This window comes from Bombina bombina, chromosome 1, assembly GCF_027579735.1.
Source record: "Bombina bombina isolate aBomBom1 chromosome 1, aBomBom1.pri, whole genome shotgun sequence".
Taxonomy (NCBI): domain Eukaryota; kingdom Metazoa; phylum Chordata; class Amphibia; order Anura; family Bombinatoridae; genus Bombina; species Bombina bombina.
In genome coordinates this window covers 567,505,344-567,526,659 of record NC_069499.1, presented here as the reverse complement: position 1 = coordinate 567,526,659, position 21,316 = coordinate 567,505,344, and the positions used below count along the sequence as shown (strand labels likewise).

General features: G+C 36.4%; 1 protein-coding gene across 1 annotated transcript in view; it reads right to left on the bottom strand.

Moving 5' to 3' along the window:
* Positions 1-21,316, bottom strand: part of UNC80 (unc-80 homolog, NALCN channel complex subunit) — a 353,943-nt gene that overhangs the window by 200,767 nt on the left and 131,860 nt on the right. Inside the window, exons 30-31 of the mRNA XM_053713382.1 lie at positions 20,552-20,649; positions 18,319-18,516 (exon numbers count right to left, since the gene is read on the bottom strand). Of these exons, the coding sequence (XP_053569357.1) occupies positions 18,319-18,516; positions 20,552-20,649 (296 nt within the window). The remainder of the gene's footprint in view (positions 1-18,318; positions 18,517-20,551; positions 20,650-21,316) is intronic.

Here is a 21,316-nt window from a genome sequence, read left to right as displayed (position 1 = left end):
TCCACCAAATCCAAAGTTGCAAGCATGTGCAAAACTGCATTTAACATAGACACTAAGGGATCCATTTATCAAGCAGCAGTTGTTGCTTCAGAGGCCCATGATTTCAGGCTGATCTGAAACGAAAGTTAACAAGCAGTGGTAGTACGATGGGGATGATTGACAGCCCCTGCTAGTGGCCGATTGGCCATTAGTAAGCAGGGGCCGGCATTGAACAAGCATTTCTTTTGAAATGCTTGTGGAACGATAAATGAAGCAATGACCAGCGGACATGATTTACTACAGCGAATCATGTCCTCTTGGCATTTAATACATGGAGCACTTAATATTGTCTTTTGCCATTTGGCAAACATAAGCAAAAGTTAATTTGAAATTTGTTGATCTTGCAGTATAAATGTTTACTGCACTGCTTAAATAAAAATAAATCACTTGCCCCCACCCCCATTTTCAAAATTACCTACTGTAAACATACGGCAACATTTGGCTAGATGGCATTACAATAGTGAACAGTGGTGGCCTGACTATTAGAGATAAAGGGGTAATGCTCAACCTGCTTCAGAATATACATTGACCAAACACTTGAACATTTCATGTAGATTATAGTTATGTTACATTATTTATTTTCTCTTAATCTATGCTGCAGCCAGTGGACACTAGATAAACTGTCTCCACCGTTAAATAATATTTATGGTTTATGTATATGGTTGCCATGAAGTCATTCATTTACTTGTGGCGGGCTGTGGTGGTATATGATTAAAGTGAGGCAGTACCACTTTTAACTGTTGCAATTTTTAATTAGCTTTGTTTAATTTTCAATTAGTTAAAAAAATAGTATTCTGAAGTTATAGAATAATGCATATGAGTAAAGTATGGATCAGAAAAAAATAAACAAAATGATGTAAAACCGCTGCCGCCACCCACGCTGCTGCTAAATAAAGCTAATAACCCCTAAACCACCGTCCCCCCACATCACTACACTACCTAAACATATTAACCCCTAAACCGCCGCCCCTCACATCTAACTAAATTAATAAATAAAGTTATTAACCCCTTAACCACCATTCCCCAACATCGCCGGCACTAACTAAACCTAATAACCCCTACACTGCACCCCCCACATCGCCAACACTACCTAAACCTATTAACCAGTAAACCATACACCCCCCACATCGCCAACACTAACTAAACCTATTAACCCCTAAACCGCAGTTCCCCGACATCGCCGACACTAACTAAACCTATTAACCCCTAAACCGCACCCCAACCACATCACCAACACTACCTAAACCTATTAATCCCTAAACCGCCATTCCCAAACATCGGCAACACAAACTAAATCACTGAATAAAGTATTAACCCCTAAACCGCCGTTCCCCAACATCGCCGACACTAACTACACCTAACATAATTAAAATAGACCTAAATTAAAGTTACAATTATTAACTGAATAATACCTATTTACTACTAAATACAAATTTACTTGTGAAATAAAAATAAAACCTAAGCTAGCTACAATATAACTAATAGTTATATTGTAGCTAGCTTAAGTTTTATTTTTATTTCACAGGTAAGTTTGTATTTATTTTAACTAGGTAGACTAGTTAGTAAATAGTTATTAACTATTTACTAACTACCTACTTAAAATAAATACAACTTTACCTGTGATATAAAAGTAAAACCTAAGCTGCCTTACACTAAAACCTAACATTGCAAAAATAAAAAAACCTACCATTACAAAAAATAATAAACACTAAAATTACAAAAAATAAAAAATACTACCATTACAAAAAAATAACAAATGAAATTATCCAAAACAATAAAATTCCTATTCTAATACCCCGTTTAAAAAAAAAAATCCACCCCAAAATAAAAACTCTAATCTATAATAAACTACCAAGGGCCCTTAAAAGGCCGAAACAAAATTATGTAAAACCGCTGCCACCACCCACGCCGCTGCTAAATAAAGCTATTTACCCCTAAACCACCGTCCCCCCACATCACTACACTACCTAAACATATTAAACCCTAAACCGCCGCCCCCCACATCTATCTAACTGAATAAAGTTATTAACCCCTTAACCACTGTTCCCCAACATCGCCGACACTAACTAAACCTATTAACCCCTACACTGCACCCCCCACATCGCCAACACTACCTAAACCTATTAACCACTAAACCACACACCCCCACATCGCAAACACTAACTAAACCTATTAAACCCTAAACCGCAGTTTCCCGACATCGCCGACACTACCTAAACCTATTAACCCCTAAACCGCCATTCCCAAACATCGCAAAATAACCTAAATTAAACTATGTTAACTTTAACATAATTAAAATAGACCTAAATTAAAGTTACAATTATTAACTGAATAATACCTATTTAAAACTAAATACAAATTTACCTGTGAAATAAAAATAAAACCTAAGCTAGCTACAATATAACTAATAGTAATATAGTAATATTGTAGCTAGCTTAGGTTTTATTTTTATTTCACAGGTAAGTTTGTATTTATTTTAACTAGGTAGACTAGTTAGTAAATAGTTATGAACTATTTACTAACTACCTACTTAAAATAAATACAAACTTACATGTGAAATAAAAGTAAAACCAAAGCTGCCTTACACTAAAACCTAAAATTACAAAAAATAACAAACAAAATTATCGAAAACAATAACAATTATTCCTATTCTAATACCCCGTTTAAAAAAAAAAAAAAAATGCACCCCAAAATCAAAAAAACCCTAATCTATAATAAACTACCAAGGGCCCTTAAAAGGACCTTTTGTAGGCTCTTAAAATTGCCTTTTGTATGGCATTGCCCTAAAGAAATCAGCTCCTTTGCTAAAAAATAAAAACAAACACCCCCTAACATTACAAACCCCCACCCCCAAAACCCACAAAATAAAAGAAACACTATAAAAAAAGGGCATTTGATAGGGCATTGCCCTTAAAAGGGCATTCAGCTCTTTTACTGCCCTTAATCTAAAAATAATTAAAAAAAAAATAATAAAAACACATTACAAAAAATAACAAACCAATTATCAAAAATAATAAAAATTATTCGTATGCTAATACTTCTTTTTTTTTTTTTTTTTTTAAAAAGGCCCTTTTAAGGGCTATTGGTTATGTTTTATAGATTAGGGATTTTTTTATTTTGAGGTGTGTTTTTTTTTTTAAAGGGGTATTAGAATAGTTAATTAATAATTCGTTTGTTATTTTTTGTAATGTGTTTTTATTATTTTTGTGTTTTTATTATTTTTGGGGTGTTTTCTTTTAGATTAAGGGCATTCAGCTCTTTTACTGGCCCCCAAAAATAATAAAAACACATTACAAAAAATAATTATCAATTCAATGGACCTCCGCCTGGACCTTTGCCTCTGTGCATCGCCCGCTCCTACAAAAGGCCCCTTTAAGGGCCCTTGGTAGTTTATTATAGTTAGGGTTTTTATTTTGGGGTTTGTTTTTATTTTGTAGCAAAAGAGCTGATTTCTTTAGGGCATTGCCCTACAAAAGGCCCTTTTAAGGGCTATTGGTAGTTTATTATATATTAGGGATTTGTTTTATTTTGGAGTGGTTTTTTTGTTTAAAAAGGGGTATTAGAATGTTTTTATTATTTTTTTTAGATTACGGTTAATGGGCACTCTTAACGAGCTGAATGCCCTTTTAAGGGAAGTAAAAGAGCTGAATGTCATTTTAAGGGCAATGCCCGTACAAATGCCCTTTTCAGGGCAATGGGTAGATTAGTTTTTTTTTTAGTGTTTCCTTTATTTTGTGGGTTTGGGGGGTGGTAATGTTAGGGGGTGTTTGTTTTATTTTTTAGCAAAAGAGCTGATTTCTTTAGGGCAATGCCCTACAAAAAACTCTTTTAAGGGCCCTTGGTAGTTTATTATAGTTAGGTTTTTTTTATTTTGGGGTGGGTTTTTTTTTTTTAATCGGGGTATAAGAATAGGAATAATTTTTATTGTTTTGGATAATTTCGTTTGGTATTTTTTGTAGTAGTCGTATTTTTTATTTTTTGTAGTTTTAGTGTTTATTATTTTTTTGTAATGGTAGGTATTTTATTTTTGTAATGTTAGGTTTTAGTGTAAGGCAGCTTAGGTTTTACTTTTATTTCACAGGTAAGTCTGTATTTATTTTAACTAGGTAGTTAGAAAATAGTTAATAACTATTTACTAACTAGTCTACCTAGTTAAAATAAATACAAACTTACCTGTGAAATAAAAATAATACCTAAGCTAGCTACAATATAACTATTAGTTATATTGTAGTTAGCTTAGGTTTTATTTCACAGGTAAATCAGGGCCGGCCCTAGCCATTGCGGGGCCCAAAGCAGGATGACAAAATGGGGCCCCTTTCTACCCGCCCCCAACCCCACAAAATCTCCGTCTCCAACTCTGTCCCCAATCTCCGCTCCAAACCCCGCCAAATCTCCGCTCCCATCCCCGCCCTCACTGCTTTAAAAATAAAAAAAAATGGGAGAAAATCATTTAAGGTAATAAAAATATATATAAAAAAACATATAAATCCACTGATGTGGAGCACTATAACATTGTATGTATTGCAAAATAACATTTGTACTATTGGAACAACTGTTTATGTATATAACAAAGAATTATGCTGACAATTAGGAACAGTTGAGTTAAACTGGGCCTTATTTTTATGTGTTTTCTTATGATAACAAGAACATTACAGAGATGCCAGGGCCGGCCCTAGCAAGTGCAGGACCCTAGGCAGAACTCTACCCAGAACAAAAAATACTTAAAAGAAATGGGGCAATGCACTGTACCACACAAACACACAGATATAATACACACACAGAGATACTTATATACACATACACACACACACTCAGACACATACACAGGTAAACAGATATATACAGTACATACACGTGTGCACACACAGACAGCCCCCCCACACACACACAGCCCCCACAAACACACACACAGGCAACCCCCCCCCCACACACAGGCAGCCCCCACACACACATACAGCCAGCCCACACACACACAGCCAACCCACACACACACACACACAGCCCCCCACACACACAGCCCCCCCCACACACACAGCCCCCCCACACACACAGCCCCCCCCACACACACAGCCCCCCCACACACACAGGCAGCCCACACAGCCCACACACACAGGCAGCCCCCCTACACACACACACACATGCAGCCCCCCTACACACACACACAGGCAGCCCCCCTACACACACACACACACACAAAATATAAAACTAACTTATGTTTCAACCAAATATGATCTTCCTATTTTACTGTGTGTCAGTTTATAGCATAAGCTAAGATCTAAGTACAGTCTGTATACTGTCGGACACATGCAAATTAGATCTTGCGCCAATATAAGCAATCACTTTGTAGAATAAACTAGGATTACAGTGGAAATACATAATGAACAAGTGCATAATAAAAAGACAATGATGTAACACCTACTCTGAATTTCAAATAAGCAGTAGATTTTATTCTTGCAAATTTATATAGAGGTGAATATATAGTCAATAGATACACTAACAAGTGCAAGCATTTAATGTAATGACACATACAGAGGTGGGTATATAGTCAATAGCTACACATACAGTTGCAAGCATTTACTGTAATGTCACATATAGTGGTGGGTATATAGTCAATAGCTACACATACAACTGCAAGCATCTACTGTAATGAAACATACAGAGGTGGGTATATAGCTAGCAACTACACATACAGCTGCAAGCATTTACTGTAATGTCACATACAGTGGTGGGTATATAGTCAATACCTACACATACAGGTGTAAGCATTTACTGTAAGACACATATAGAGGTGGTATATAGTCAATAGCTACACTTACAGGTGCAAGCATTTACTGTAATGTCACATATAGAGATGGGTATATAGTCCAAATCTATACTTACTGCTGCAAGCATTTACTGTAATGACACATAGAGAAGTGGGTACATACAGCTACAAAAGAAGTAGTTTTCCTGCCTCCAGTTAGATTTTAAAAATACCTTTATTCATTTCTTACAGGGTCCATCATATCAACAACGTTTCAAACCTATGCCAGGTTCTTAATCATGTCTATTGAATAGTATACAGGTGTGTCTTTTATACCTGTCCAACTTCTATCAGATTACACATTAGTGCCATCTTGTGGTTAAAATTTAAAATTACATGTGATAAACTGATTATACTCAAATAGATTTATTTTAATTTTTTATATATAGAATCAATTTCTCTGATTTCTTATATGTGTTTATCACATGAAATGTTAAAACCAAGCTAATATATATACAATTAAAACCTATACACATAATAATATCAGAATCAATTATGCTACTACAGATATATGCTACAACTTTGAATTAGAAAAATAATCATACTGTTTACCAAACACACATGATGAATTTATCATAGAACAAGAATTAGAGAGATTTTTCAGAAAATTGAAACTCAAGGTACATTTCTCTACACTTAAAAGTATGACAGAAATACCTGTAGCAATTAAGACTGATGCTAAAAAAAGGACATAAAATTCAATGACCCCAAAACATTTGGTATTAAAGGTAAAAGTAAATTCAATTCAAAGAGAGAACTAGTGCAAATTGATAGGAAACAACAAGAAGCCATTAATAAGTTAAAAAATAACAATGAAATTACAATAAAGGAGGCAGATAAGGGCGGAGCAGTAGTGCTATTAAATTAAATTGATTATGTGAATGAGATACAAAGACAACTAAATGACACTACAGTATATGAAGCCTTGACTAGAGATCCCACAATCCAAATAGGGAAAGAAATAGAACACATCACTAATGTAGCTGTTAAAAATGGTATCATTACAAATGAATTCAAAGAATGCTTAATTGAAAAAAACCCAGTAAGACCAGTTATATACATCTCACCTAAAATACATAAAGATAAATTTCAACCACCAGGACGCCCAATAGTGGCAGGGGTAAATTCTATTTTTTCAAAAATTGCAATTTTTTAGATAAGGTATTACAGCCCTACTTATTAGATACATCATCTTATCTAAAAGATACTAATGATTTTCTTGCTAAATTAAATAATATTGGACAGATTGGAGATAAATGCATTCTGTACACATTAGATGTTACCAGCTTATATACATCAATCAAACATACCAGTGGAATTGAAGCAGTAACTAACACATTGAAAGTAAGTAACAAATATAATGAGGAAGAAATACAATTCCTAATAGATCTATTATCCATCATATTATATCAAAATTATTTTTTATTTCAAGACACCTTCTTTCTGCAGAAGCAAGGCACTGCAATGGGCTCCAGTGTTGCCCCAACACATGCCAACATTTTTATGTCCCATGTAGAAGAGAAATTTGTATATTCACATCCATTATTTTTACAATATGGTGCAGCATGGTGGAGATTTGTGGATGACATATTTGGCATGTGGTGGGGTGACACTGGTAGCCTATTGCAATTTGTTCAACATCTTAATACATCTGTCGCTGGTCTTAAATTCACACTCAACATGGAGGAAACAGGAGTAGCTTTTTTAGATACTTTTGTATATAAAGAACAAGGTTTCTTGAAAACCGATTTATATGTGAAACCAACAGATAAAAATAAAGTACTACAATACGACAGCTTTCATTCAAAAAAGACAATAGAAGCAATACCTCAAGGTCAATTTAAAAGAGTGAAAAGAATAGTGACTGATGAAAAGAAATGTGACATAAGACTAACTGAAATGGCAGAAAAATTCAAAAGAAGAGGGTATCCAGAAGAATTAATTACAAAACAATTAGAGTACTTTAAAAATAAGGAAGATAACAGCATAAAAAATAAAACAAAATAAAACAGAATGATATTTGTAACTCAATACAATTCTCTAGGAACAAAAATATCACACATCATAAATAAACACTGGCACATACTCAGAGACTGCAATCCCCAAGTCGAGGACTTTAAAAATATTCCTATGGTAGCTTATAAAAAAACTAAGAATTTGAGAGACTTATTGGTAAGGGCAGATATAGGTAGCAAAAAGAAAACTTCACAAACAACAATAGGATCTGATAATAGAGGTTGTTATCCTTGTTTACATTGTAGTCACTGCAGTTCGATAATAAAAGGGAAGGAATTCTTTCATCCCATTAAGGGAACTAAACACCCAATAAAGAAATATTTGACATGCAGAAGTACATACACCATATATCTCATTAAATGTCCGTGTGCCAGGATTTATATAGGAGAAACAAGTAGGGAGGTAAGAACAAGAATCACTGAACATAAATCCAACATCAGAAACAAAAATATAGAGGCTCCTGTTTCCTGTCACTTCCTCTCCATGGGTCATAACATCAGTCAACTTAGATTTCAAGTTATTGAACAAGTTGACAGACCCAGGAGGGGAGGTGACAGGGACCATTTGCTTAAAAAAAGGGAGATGTTTTGGATAAATAAATTAAGCACAATGATACCTGAAGGTCTTAATAAAGATTTTGAATGGTCATTATTTTTCTAATTCAAAGTTGTAGCATATATCTGTAGTAGCATAATTGATTCTGATATTATTATGTGTATAGGTTTTAATTGTATATATATTAGCTTGGTTTTAACATTTCATGTGATAAACACATATAAGAAATCAGAGAAATTGATTCTATATATAAAAATGTAAAATAAATCTATTTGAGTATCATCATTTTATCACATGTAATTTTAAATTTTAACCACAAGATGGCACTAATGTGTAATCTGATAGAAGTTGGACAGGTATAAAAGACACACCTGTATACTATTCAATAGACATGATTAAGAACCTGGCATAGGTTTGAAACGTTGTTGATATGATGGACCCTGTAAGAAATGAATAAAGGTCTTTTTAAAATCTAACTGGAGGCTGCAAAACTACTTCTTTTGAATATACATTGGGGTCTGGCTAGCCCTTTCCTGCGCCCCAGGAGGAAAAAAGGTGCTGTCTTTCACTATTACATTTACATACAGCTACAAGCATTTAGTGTAATCAGACATATAGAGGTGGCATATAGTCAATAGCTACACTTACAGCTGCAAGCATTTACTGTAATCATGACACATATAGACTTCTAATATCCATCATCACCGCCCAGCAAGCCCCTGACTTACATACTCCTCAGTCCCACACTGAACTCCCACTCTGCTGCAACTCCCACTATCTCTGCTGCGCGACAACTGCTCTGCTGCTGCTCTGCTCCTACCTCCTCCTCACGGCTCGCCTCTCCTCCACTGACTTTCTGACTCACGTGGGTGACGGTAGTGACATAACCATGCTCTCACTGCTCCTCCTCCCCTCTCACCACCAGTCACCACCCTCATAGCCATGCAGGATCTGAATGATTGGAGAATAATAGTATAATCCTCCAATCATTCAGATCATAGGAGCATGTGTAACAGTCGCCTACTCGCCCAGTGCCACCTGTCACTCACCTGTGCCCGGGCAAAAAATTGCGCCCCCCCAAAAAAAATGGCGCCAAAAAAATAAATAAATATATATATATATATTTTTTTTATTAAAAATGTTTTTGTTTGAACCGGCACGGCAGGGCCTCCTGACCGCGGGGCACTAGGCGGCCGCCTCGTATGCCTTGCTCTAAGGCCAGCCCTAAGGTAAGTTTGTATTTAGTTTTAAATAGGTAGTTAGTTAATAATTTGTAACTTTAATTTAGGTGTATTTAAATTATGTTAAAGTTAGAGGGTGTTAGCTTTTGGGGTTAATATAGTTTAATTTAGGTTGTTGCGATGTGGGGGTCGGCGGTTTAGGGGTTAATAGGTTTAGTTAGTGTTGGCGAAGTTTGGGAACGGCGGTTTAGGGGTTAATAGGTTTAGTTTGTTTTGGGGATGTTTGGGAATGGCTGTTTTGTGGTTAAAAGGTTTAGTTTGTTTTTGGGATGTTTGGGAATGGCAGTTTAGGGGTTAATAGGTTTAGTTCGTGTTGGCGATGTTTCGGAACAGTGGTTTAAGGGTTCATAGGTTTAGTTAGTGTCGGCGGATTAGGGGTTAATAGCTTTATTTAGTGATTTAGTTAGTGTCTGCGATGTCGGGGAACTGCGGTTTAGGGGATAATAGGTGTAGTTAGTGTTGGCGATGTGGGGGTGGTGCGGTATAGGGGTTAATAGGTTAGGTAGTGTTGACGATGTGGGGGGTGTGGTTTAGGTATTCTATTGGCTATTCCAATCAGCCAATAGAATACAAGCTCAATCATATTGGCTGATTGGATCAGCCAATAGGATGAAAGCTCAATCCTTTTGGCTGATTTTTCCACCTTAATTCCGATTAGCTGATAGAATTCTATCAGCCAATTGGAATGTAAGGGAAGCCATCTTGGATGACGTAATTTAAAGGGAAACTTCATTCTTCAGAGAACGTCGGAAGAAGAGGATGCTCCGCGCTGGATGTCTTGAAGATGGAGCCGCTCCGCGCCGGATGGATGAAGATAGAAGATGCCGTCTCGATGAAGACTTCTGCCGGCTTGGATGAAGACTTCGGCCAGCTTGGATGAAGACTTCTGCCGGTTTCGCTGAGGACTTCTGCTGCTTCGTTGAGGATGGATGTCGGGTCTTCAAAAACTGTAAGTGGATCTTCGGGGGTTAGTGTTAGGTTTTTTAAGGGTTTATTGGGTGGGTTTTAATTTTAGGTTATGGACTTTGGGCGGAAAAAGAGCTAAATGCCCTTTTAAGGGCAATGCCCATCCAAATGCCCTTTTCAGGGCAATGAGGAGCTTAGGTTTTTTAGATAGGGTCTTTATTTGGGGGGTTTTGTTGTGTGGGTGGTGGGTTTTACTGTTGGGGGTGTTTGTATTTTATTTTACAGGTAAAAGAGATGATTTCTTTGGGGCAATGCCTTGCAAAAGGCCCTTTTAAGGGCCATTGGTAGTTTATTGTAGGCTAGGGTTTTTTTATTTTGGGGGGCTTTTTTATTTTGATAGGGCTATTAGATTAGGTGTAATTAGTTTAAATATTTGATAATTTATTTTTTTATTTTGTGTAACAGTGTTTTTTATTTTGTGTAACTTAGTGTTTTTGATTTTGTGTAACTTAGTTGTTAGTTTTTTGTAACTTAGTAATTTTTAATAGTAGATTTAAATAATTTGAGTAGGGTTAGGTGTTTAAATATGTAATATAGTTATTTTAATTGTTAGTTTAATGTAATTTTAGTATAATAGGGTATGTTAATGAATAGTTTAATATAGTTTAATGTAATTTAATGTAATTTTAGTATAATAGTTAGGGTAGATTAATTAATAGTTTAATATAGTTTATTTTAATTCTAAAGGTAAGTTTAAATTTATTATAAGATAGGGATGAGTTAATATTTAATGTAAAGTTAGCGGGTTGTTAGGTTTAGGGATTAATAGCTTAAATTAGTTTATGGCGATGTGGGGGGCTGGCGGTTTAGGGGTTAATAGGTTTAGGGAGCGGCGGGATAGGGGTTAATATATTTATTTAGTTGCGGCGGTGTCGGGGAGCGGCGGAATAGGAGTTAATAACTTTATTTAGTTGTCGTGGGCTTCGGGAGCAGCAGGATAGGGGTTAATATATTTATTTAGTTGTGGCGGGGTCCGGAAGCGGCGGGAGAGGGGTTCATATATTTATTTAGTTGTAGGTGGCGGCGATGTCGGGGCGGCAGATTAGGGGTGTTTAAACTTGGGGCTTATGTTAGGTTGTTAGGTGTAAACGTAACTTTTATTCTAGCACAGAAATCAATGGGATATCTGGCAGCATCGAACATGAGCTTTCGCTGCTTTCAGACTCCCATTGATTCCTATGGCATCCGCGGCCTCCAGGGTGGCGGATTGAAAACCAGGTATGCTGGGCCGGAATAGTGGCGAGAGTACCTGTTAGAAAGTTGATAACTTACAAAAGTTGTCAGATAGTACCAAATTTGTATTCGGAACATCTGTAATGTAATAAGCATCGATCTGTGTCAGACTGAGACCGACGGATTGTATGTTACGACACAAATTTCAACTTTTGCCGGTCTGTAGGGTTTGATAAATAGGTCAGAAAAAAAAGAATCAGAAAAAAGAGAATGACTTGAGCGCTAGTACTTCTCCTAAAACTCGCTTACATAAAGTCCCCTAGTGGACTATCAAAAGAAAAGCAATACAAATTGGGGTGTGTAAGAGAGCGCTAAAAAGCTTAATAGGTTAGGAACACAGTGTCATTTAATTAGACATAAAAAATTAGACATAAAAAATTAAGCATAAAAAATTACTGTCTTACAATCGTCTAAAAAGCTCATGGATCCATGTGAGAATTTATAACCGGTTAAAGCATATCGGTATACAATAAAAAACAGTTTGTGCAGTGAACAATAAAAACTTTAAAATCAATGGTGTGATTGAGTGTTACACGTCAAATCTAAGCAGATCAATTAAATACTATCAATGTTCAAAGTAAGAAATAAGTCCAAATACCCACAAGTGGGTGAATTCTAGAAACAAAAATCCAAAGTGATAATATCCATTGAAAACAAATGTCAGTGTGATGTGTAAAGTCCCAAGTTGAAAAAAGGATTCTTAGTGTTCCATCAAGTGATTCCAAATAGTAATGGCCGTGATCTGAAAAATGAGCCAAACAATGATCCAAAAAAATAGTCCAAAATGAGTGACCCAAAAATAAATCCAATTAATCAGAGATGTGTAGTAAAAACAATCCAAATGTGTAAAAAATGGTGTGGAGGTGAAAATTAAAAAAATCAAAAAGAATGAAAAAACATACACATCAACATTCAAAATAATAGTAAAAAAAAAAAAAAAAAAAAAAAAAACCTGCAAAAAAACAGAAGAAAACATATATAAAGCAATAGCTAAATATACTGTATAAGGAAATGTGCTCACCAGTAAGTCGACGCGTTTCGGTCTTTAGCAGACCTTTCTCAAGACTAACTGGAGTTGTTTACTGAAACCTTATATAGTAGTTCCTAGACTGATTTTGGCGCCAAATAGTGTTTGGTCTGCCCTTTCCTGTTTTCCCAATGTATGATGGGAAATTTATCTTAGCTGCGACATATTATATATATATATATATATATATATGTTGATCAATTTTATTTTATTTAATAGTGAATCTTCCATTCTTCTTACTATATTATACATTTAAGAGCAGTGATAGATAATGTTAAAAAATTGTGTTAAAAAATGGGTTAAAAATAAAATCATCAATCTGTAGCTTCCTGTTGACCTATAGCCTGTATGACCCGTAATCACTTCCGGTTCAACCTGACGTGTTTCAGTATAGATATTTCTATTGTTACTGGCATGTTATCCCTTAGTTCCTGTATTGTAATAAGTATTTCATATATGTTAGGTTTCTTAATAGATATCCCAATTTGTTGCTGACGTTGTTCGTTTCTTAATGTATTCTTGTCTGTCCTCATTACGAATATATTGGATGTGGACATACCGGATGTGACGTCATTTCCGGCCGTATATAATAACCGGATATGACCGGGTATTACGTCATTTCTGGCCGTCTGTGGTAACCAAAACCGGATGTTTCGTCACTTCCTGTATTGGACTTCACCCGAATTTTGATAGCTTGTGATGTATAGATTAAATCTAGATGTGTAAGTCGAATTTAGGTGTATGTGTAACTCTGTGTTAGAACATCATAAATGGGTTACTTAGGATACAATTTCTGACACAGAATACAATTTTTTGAAAACATATATTGGGGCTTGCGGAATACCCTGATTTCTTATATGCGTATCCTCTAATATAATTTATGTAAGGGTTTGTGGATATATGAGTCCATGGGATCTACAATATATGTGCACCTATTGTATGTATACTCCTATAGTATAAATAATATTGCAAAAATTATATAAAAAATTTATATAAAAAACTATCAGAAATGTGACAAAAAATATGACAAAAATATGACAAAGATATGAGATGCAGTAACACTATTCAGGATGAGGTAAACTTATACCCATCTGAGATATGACAACCGTTCTATTTGTATCTCATCTATATTCTTTTTGTGTGAGATAAATAATCTATGTCTCAATCACGTTATCTAAATGGGATTTGATATATTTTGTTAACCATTCATATATATATATGTTATTTTACATAGATGTAAAAATGGGTCGTTTTCGAGTGTTATATCCCATATTCTACTTAGAATGTCGTCATGTGTACTCGCCTAAGATGCTGTGTCATCTAATAGTGGTAAGGTCATAGTTAATATCAAGTGTAGTGTCTCTAAAAATTAGATAATGGAATCAGGTCTTCTTCACTAAAGTTGTTTCTGATAGCTAGTGTGAAAACACATGCATTCTTCGTGATCTCTCTAGTGCGTTTGAAACCTTATGTTCTAATCTAGCATCTTGATTTAACTTTGTTGTCTTAGGCAGTATGAAAGATTCTGAGGTCCAGCTATTATCAATTAGTCTCTTCTGAGGGATATAAGATGTGAGAGGTCTTCCTTATGGTTTAGGCCCTTAGGGTAGAGACAATCAAGTAGAAAAATTCATTTTGATTCTTTAAATAGCAGTTTCTTTTCATGATCCCCTCCTCTCCAGCTTTTATTGACCTTTTCTATTCCAAGGAATTTGAAGTCTTTTATATTTCCTTTATGTGTTGTTGCAAAATGTTTATATAATGGAGTATCCGTTTTCAGTCTCTCAATACATAAGATGTGCTCCCTTATCCTATCTTTAAGGGTTCTAGATGTTTGACCCACATATTGTAGTCTACATGAACAGGAGATGACATATATTATTCCCCTATCTTGACATCTAATTAGATCCTGAATTTTATATTTTTCTTTCTTGCCGTGTGGGGAAAACTCATCAGTTTTTACTCCGCTTTTACATGCTTTACAGTTAGGGCATGGAAAGAAACCTTTAACGTGTTTTCCTTGTAGATCTGTGATTCGTTTTATCTTATTTTTTGGGATACTTGGTGCCAGTTTTTGCTTAAGGTTGTCGGTCTTTCTATAGATAAACCTTGGTTGGGATATTAGTTTTTCGCCGATAACATCGTCTTCTTTCAGTATGCTCCAATGTTTCCTAATTATTCGTTCTATGATAAATCTGTTGGCGCTGTACTCTGTAATCAGGGGTACGTTAATGATATTGTCTTCCCCTATGGTAACTGGCCTTGTTTTGTATCTTAGGAGTTCCTTTCTGTCAATGCCATCAACTTCTTTAATATTCTCTTCTATGGTGTCTTTAGTGTAACCCCTCTCGATGAATCTTTCCTTTAAGACATTCGCCTGTTCTTTCCACTTCTGGGGATTAGAACAGTTCTTCCTAATTCTTAAAAGTTGACCCTTCGGTATGTTAGCCTTCCAATTGGGGTGATGACAACTTAGGCTATGAATATAGTTGTTGCAGTCGACCTTCTTAAAGAAGGTCGACGTCTCAACTTTTCCAATAACAATTTCAATTGTCAGGTCTAGGAAGTTTAATTTTTTGTAACTGTATTCATATGTAAATTGCAGGTTCATTAGATTATGATTCATCACATTGATAGTGTGTTTTAAGTCTTCCAGTGTGCTTCTCCAGACTATCAGGATATCATCTATGTATCTCAAATATAGGACCAGGTCCGCGCCGGCCGGGCATGAGTCCCAAAATATTTATTCCCATTTGCCCATATAAAGGTTCGCATATCTCGGCGCGAACCTGGTCCCCATTGCTGTCCCGCAAAGTTGTTTATAGAATATGTTGTTATTACAGAAATAGTTATGATTCAGGATGAACTTTATGCCATCTAATAGAAATGCACGTTGTTCCTCAAGTACTTCCGAATCCATTTTGAGAAAAAAGTCGAATGCTTCTATGCCAGCTTCGTGTGGGATGCTCGTGTACAACGACGTCCCATCACACGTGGCTAGTATGTAGCTGTCTTCCCAATCTAGTGTTTCAAGTATTGACAGGACTTGAGTCGAATCTCTAACGTATGATGGTAGTTTAGTGACGTTTCTGTAAATTTCTATCAACATATTCGGAAAGGTTACTTGTTAGAGACCCAATACCCGAGATGATGGGTCTCCCTGGTGGATTGTCTAGAGATTTGTGAATCTTTGGCAACTGATAAAAGACCGGAGTGATTGGATGTGTTGTCTTGATGTAGTTGTATTCTCTCTCATTTAGAATGTCTCGTGCTTTTGCGTTTGTCAGTAAGTTCTTTTTTGTATTGGACCACTGGGTTGTTATGTAGCCTCTGATAGGTGTTATTATCACTCAGAATCCTCCTGCATTCTTCCTCGTACTTGCTTCTGTCCATGAGGACTATACCCCCTCCCTTGTCTGCTGGTTTTATTGTTATATTATGGTTCTTTTCCAATCTCTTGATGGTTTCCATCTGCGACTTGGAGAGGTTGTGTTTTATATGTTTGATTTTGTCAGTCCTCAGATTCCTTATATCTTGGCAGACATTAATTTCGAATGCTTCAATGGCGCTGCCTTTACTGCTGGTCGGGTAAAATGTCGATCTTGGTTTGAGGTCTGTATGTTTGTATCGATCTCTTGTCGTTTGTGTCAGATAGTTTTCGATGGGAGACTTTAGAAAATGTCTTTTGAGTGTCAGTTTCCTAACTAGTTCTTTAGCGCTTATAAAGGTCTGGAATTTATCCATCACTTTTGCTGGAGCGAAACTTAGGCCATATGTTAATATAGATTCTTCTTTTTCTGACAGTTGTATGGAGCTCAGATTAAATATCCCTTTGGTTTTCCTTTGGCTCGTTTATCCTATATCATTAACAGGTTGTGGAGTATCAGGTGGTTGTTTCTTCGTTAGTCCCTTTCTCTTCCTTAGTTTAGAACCGCCTCTGTTCCCTCTAGAGGTCTTCTTTTTTGAGTTGGACTTTTTAGGTCTTCTGACTCCGTGTTTTTTCTTTTTAATGTTGACCTTTGTTTTTCTTTTTCTTTGGGGTGGTGTGGACTTTCCCCTAAAAAAACACGGTCTGAGGTAGAGGCCGGGTGTTGAGACCGGACATTTGAGGGGTTTGAATCGTCTTTATGAGCCTGAGTTATATGTTTATTTAGTTCCATCTTTAGTTTATCTCCTTGTTGTGTTTGGTTATATCTTCTGTGGTCATAAGTGGGGTATTCCCTCCAACTTTGTTTCCGATTATTATTCCCATAATAATTTGGTGTATATTGACCATAGTTTTGGTTTCTTCTCCCATAGGTTAGGGGTTCATGTCTGAAATCAGAGTGGGAAGTTTTTCTTCCATAATTGTTTCTTGTTGAGGATGTCCTCACATCTCTCTGGTATTGATTGGGATATATCATCCCTCTGATGTTCTTTATAATGATAGAGGGCATCATGTTGTCTATTATAGTTATAGTATTGTGGCCTTCTTTCTTGGTTTCGGTAGTTTTCAAAACTATCGTTTTCATTTTCAAATCTTGTTCCATAATTTTGGCCTCTTTGTTCGTAGGTTTCTCTGTAATCATAACCTCCCCAGAATTGTATTCTGTGTCAGAAATTGTATCCTAAGTAACCCATTTATGATGTTCTAACACAGAGTTACACATACACCTAAATTCGACTTACACATCTAGATTTAATCTATACATCACAAGCTATCAAAATTCGGGTGAAGTCCAATACCGGAAGTGACGAAACATCCGGGTTTGATAAATAGGGCAAATCAGGCTTGCCACACTTTCGCTGCTGAATTCCAGCGTATTTGTGGTTGACGGCTTGATAAATAGGCCTCTTGGTCAAGAATCAAGATTAACAGTACGAGATATTAATCTCTTGCATTAAAAAATTGCAGCTACTTTTCCAGTTTACAATAGTGGACTTTTAAAGTTTTCTCATACTGTTAAAGGTGTTTCCTTAAAAAGGTACCATTTCTACCACTGAAACGAACGAGCCGCTTCATTCTCGAAATACTGTAAGTTCTCACAATTAGGATTGCAACTTGTAATACGAGCGCAAATATGCTTGAAGTATACTCCCTCTGGCGTAATTCACAGTAGAAATCTCATGCAAAATACTGCTCTACTTGTAATCTAGGCCTCAGCATTTATCAGTTAATTCTAGATCAGTTAGCATTCATATACAAATGGTTTGTCAATGAGATCCAACATGTATAAATGTTTTTTTACAAATGCGCATAAAAGCATAAAATCTTGCATCCAAAATTTCATATATTGCTGATTACAACTTATATGGAGTTACCTATAAAATGTAAAATAAAAATTATTTTACATTTGTAAATTTTACACACTCATATAATTTTTGGTTCTAGATGTAACCTATATAGAGAAAATAATATTAAGAGCAAAAAACATTATTAGCAAGACAATTAACCATACCTCTTTCACTTTCTTCCCTCTAAGACCTGAGCTACAACCCAGGTCATCTTTAAGTGAGTCCACAGTGTCTCCATAGAGAAGTTTGATGGCTCTTACAAGTCTGGCACAAGAGCGGCTGTGGTGCAGATAGCAGTGAGGGTGACAGTAGTCTACATGGGTGCAGATGAAGCTTTGCTGGTTGCATAATAAGATCATTACCTGAAAGCAGAGAACTAATGTATCATTTCTTTTTTCTAGTCAGCATACTCTGAGATTGAGAAGACCAACAAATAACAGATCTATACAACATACCTTAGTAGGGTCGCCATCAGTCCACGTATTACCAGGACAGTTCAGGTTTCCATTTGTGTGTCCGGGTTTGAAGCTGAGTCAGACTCGGACATGCAAATGTACAGCTTTGGTGGAAAACAGCCTCAGCCATAAAAAGGTGACATTGTGCAATTGCAATATACTGCACATGCCTACAGTTATTTCTCTTTTGTTCGTGTGTGTCTTTGTGTGGGAGTGTGTCAGAGTATGTATAAGTGTCTTTGTGTGTGAGAGTGTGTGTCAGTGTCTTTCTGTGTGGGTGAGACTGTGCTAACGAGTGAGTGTATGTTTGTGTGTGAGAGTGTGTGTCAGTGTCTTTCTGTGTGTGTGAGACTGTTCTAACGAGTGAGTGTATGTTTGTGTGTGAGAGTGTGTGTCTCTTAGTGTTGGTCAGTGTCTTTCTGCGTGTGTGAGTCTGTGCTAAAGAGTGAGTGTATGTTTGTGTGTGAGAAAGAGAGATTGAATATCTATGTATGAATTTGTGTTTATGTGCTTTTATATATCAGGTGTACTCTGCAAAAAAAAAAAGGTTGTTGTCCTGTGCACGGCACAAGAGTGTTCGAGTTGAGCCTGAGCTAAAGTTGGCAACACTATGGGGCATATTTATCAAGCTCCGAATGGAGCTTGATGCCCCGTGTTTCTGGCGAGCCAGAAACAGCAGTTATGAAGCAGCGGTCACAAAGACCGCTGCTCCATAACCTGTCTGCCTGCTCTGAGCAGGTGGACAGACATCGCCGGAAATCAACCCGATCGAGTACGATCGGGTTGATTGACACCCCCCTGCTGGCGGCCTATTGGCCGTGAGTCTGCAGGGGGCTGCGTTGCATCAGCAGCTCTTGTGAGCTGCTGGTGCAATGCTGAATACAGCGAGCGTATTGTTCGCCGTATTCAGCGAGGTCTGTATGACCTGATCCGCACTGTCGGATCAGGTCCGACAGACCTTGATAAATAGAGGCCTATACCTCTGCTGTTTAAACATCTGAGCATTGGCTGCAGATAATGGAGACACATATTTTTATACAGTATAGTCTTTCTCTACGTAAATCAATTGTTAAACTTAAAAGGACATGCATCTCAACATTTTTCTTTATTACTTCAGATAGAGTTTAAAGTTTTAAACAGCTTTCCAATTTACTACAATTGTCAAATTTGCTTCATTTTCTTGATATCTTTGTTGAAGGAGCAGCAATGTACTACTGGGAGCTAGCTGAACACATCAAGTGAACCAATGACAAGACACTAATGTGCAGCAGCAGTCAGGAGCTAGCTCCCAGTAGTGCACTGCTGCTTCTGATTGCACCTAGGTATGCTTATCAACAAAGGATAGAAAAAGAATAAAGCAGATTTGATAATAGAAGTAATTTGGAAAGTTGTTTAACATTTCATGGTCTATCTGAATCACAAAACTTGAATTTTGACTTTACTATCCCTGAGGTTATAGGAACGTGTTACTTTTACATATTCTGCTTTCCCATCTTCCGAGAAAGCAGATTCTTCTATATTATATCCTCAAAGCAGCATATTAAACTAGACTAATCAAGACCTACAGTCCAATGGTTGAAACACACAGAAGCACACATTTTAAGCTGATGTGGCATTTTATTGTATAAAGCCTATGTGCCAAAAGTTCCAAAGAATAAAAAAGAAATAAAAAAACATCACACAACTGGTGCAAATCCAGCAGTTTTCACCAAATATTAATATATTTGAATTACATAATAAAACATATTTTCTTTAATATAATCAGCATGTGTGAATCCACTTTTGTCATTTGTCATTGTTAATGTAATGTTAGAAAATCAATCACAATTAGAGTTAGCAATCTTAAGCTTTACAAACTATAGGTTGTCCATGGTGTAGGATTCTGTGCTATTATTATAAAAAATGACATATATGGGGTTACTTCTAATCTGATATTACTCACATGTAGCCAGGACATGTTTCGGTGGTAGCTCTCCTCTGTGCCAATATTGCCTCCTTCTGGCTCAATACTGGGCTCACTAGTGCTCCATGGACTCCCTTCTTCTCAAAAGTAAACATCAAGGAAACCACAAGGTTAGATAAGCCAGAAACATGATAAATGATAGATATTAAATGTCGTCTGCCCTTCCAAGCCATGCACAGATGGTTTCAACACAACACTACAAAGCACATAGCTTATCCCACCTTGTCTGGCTCACAATTAAGCTGGCAAAGACAAACACAGCAAATGGCACATGTCCCCTTTTTCAAGAGGATGAAACAAAAAAATGGAGAACAAATTCCCTGCATCTTAATGATGATGCAAACCATATAACTAATCTGCATTGTCAGGGCTAGTGGCACCTTCTGATATGATCTCTAATTTCCAGAACAGAATTATACTTGTCTTGGGATAAAATAGAAAATATTTAATAATGTTATTTTTTTATAGATCTGATCAGAAAATCAGTGGCCTTCAATCAATATTACAAATATGACTCCTATTGATGCATGTATAGCACATTTAAAGGGGATAAAGTATGTCCTTGTATCTCCCCATAGAATTCTATCTTCTGTGTATTTATGCCAAGGCAAACAAGGCCAGACTTAAAAGAGGCTGAAATTCTGAGCCACAAGGCACTATGCCCCCATAGGGTCTAAGACATGGGACTTATGGGTAATGTATGTGTGCTTGGTGGAGGGAGAATGCAGCAATTTACCAGAAGAT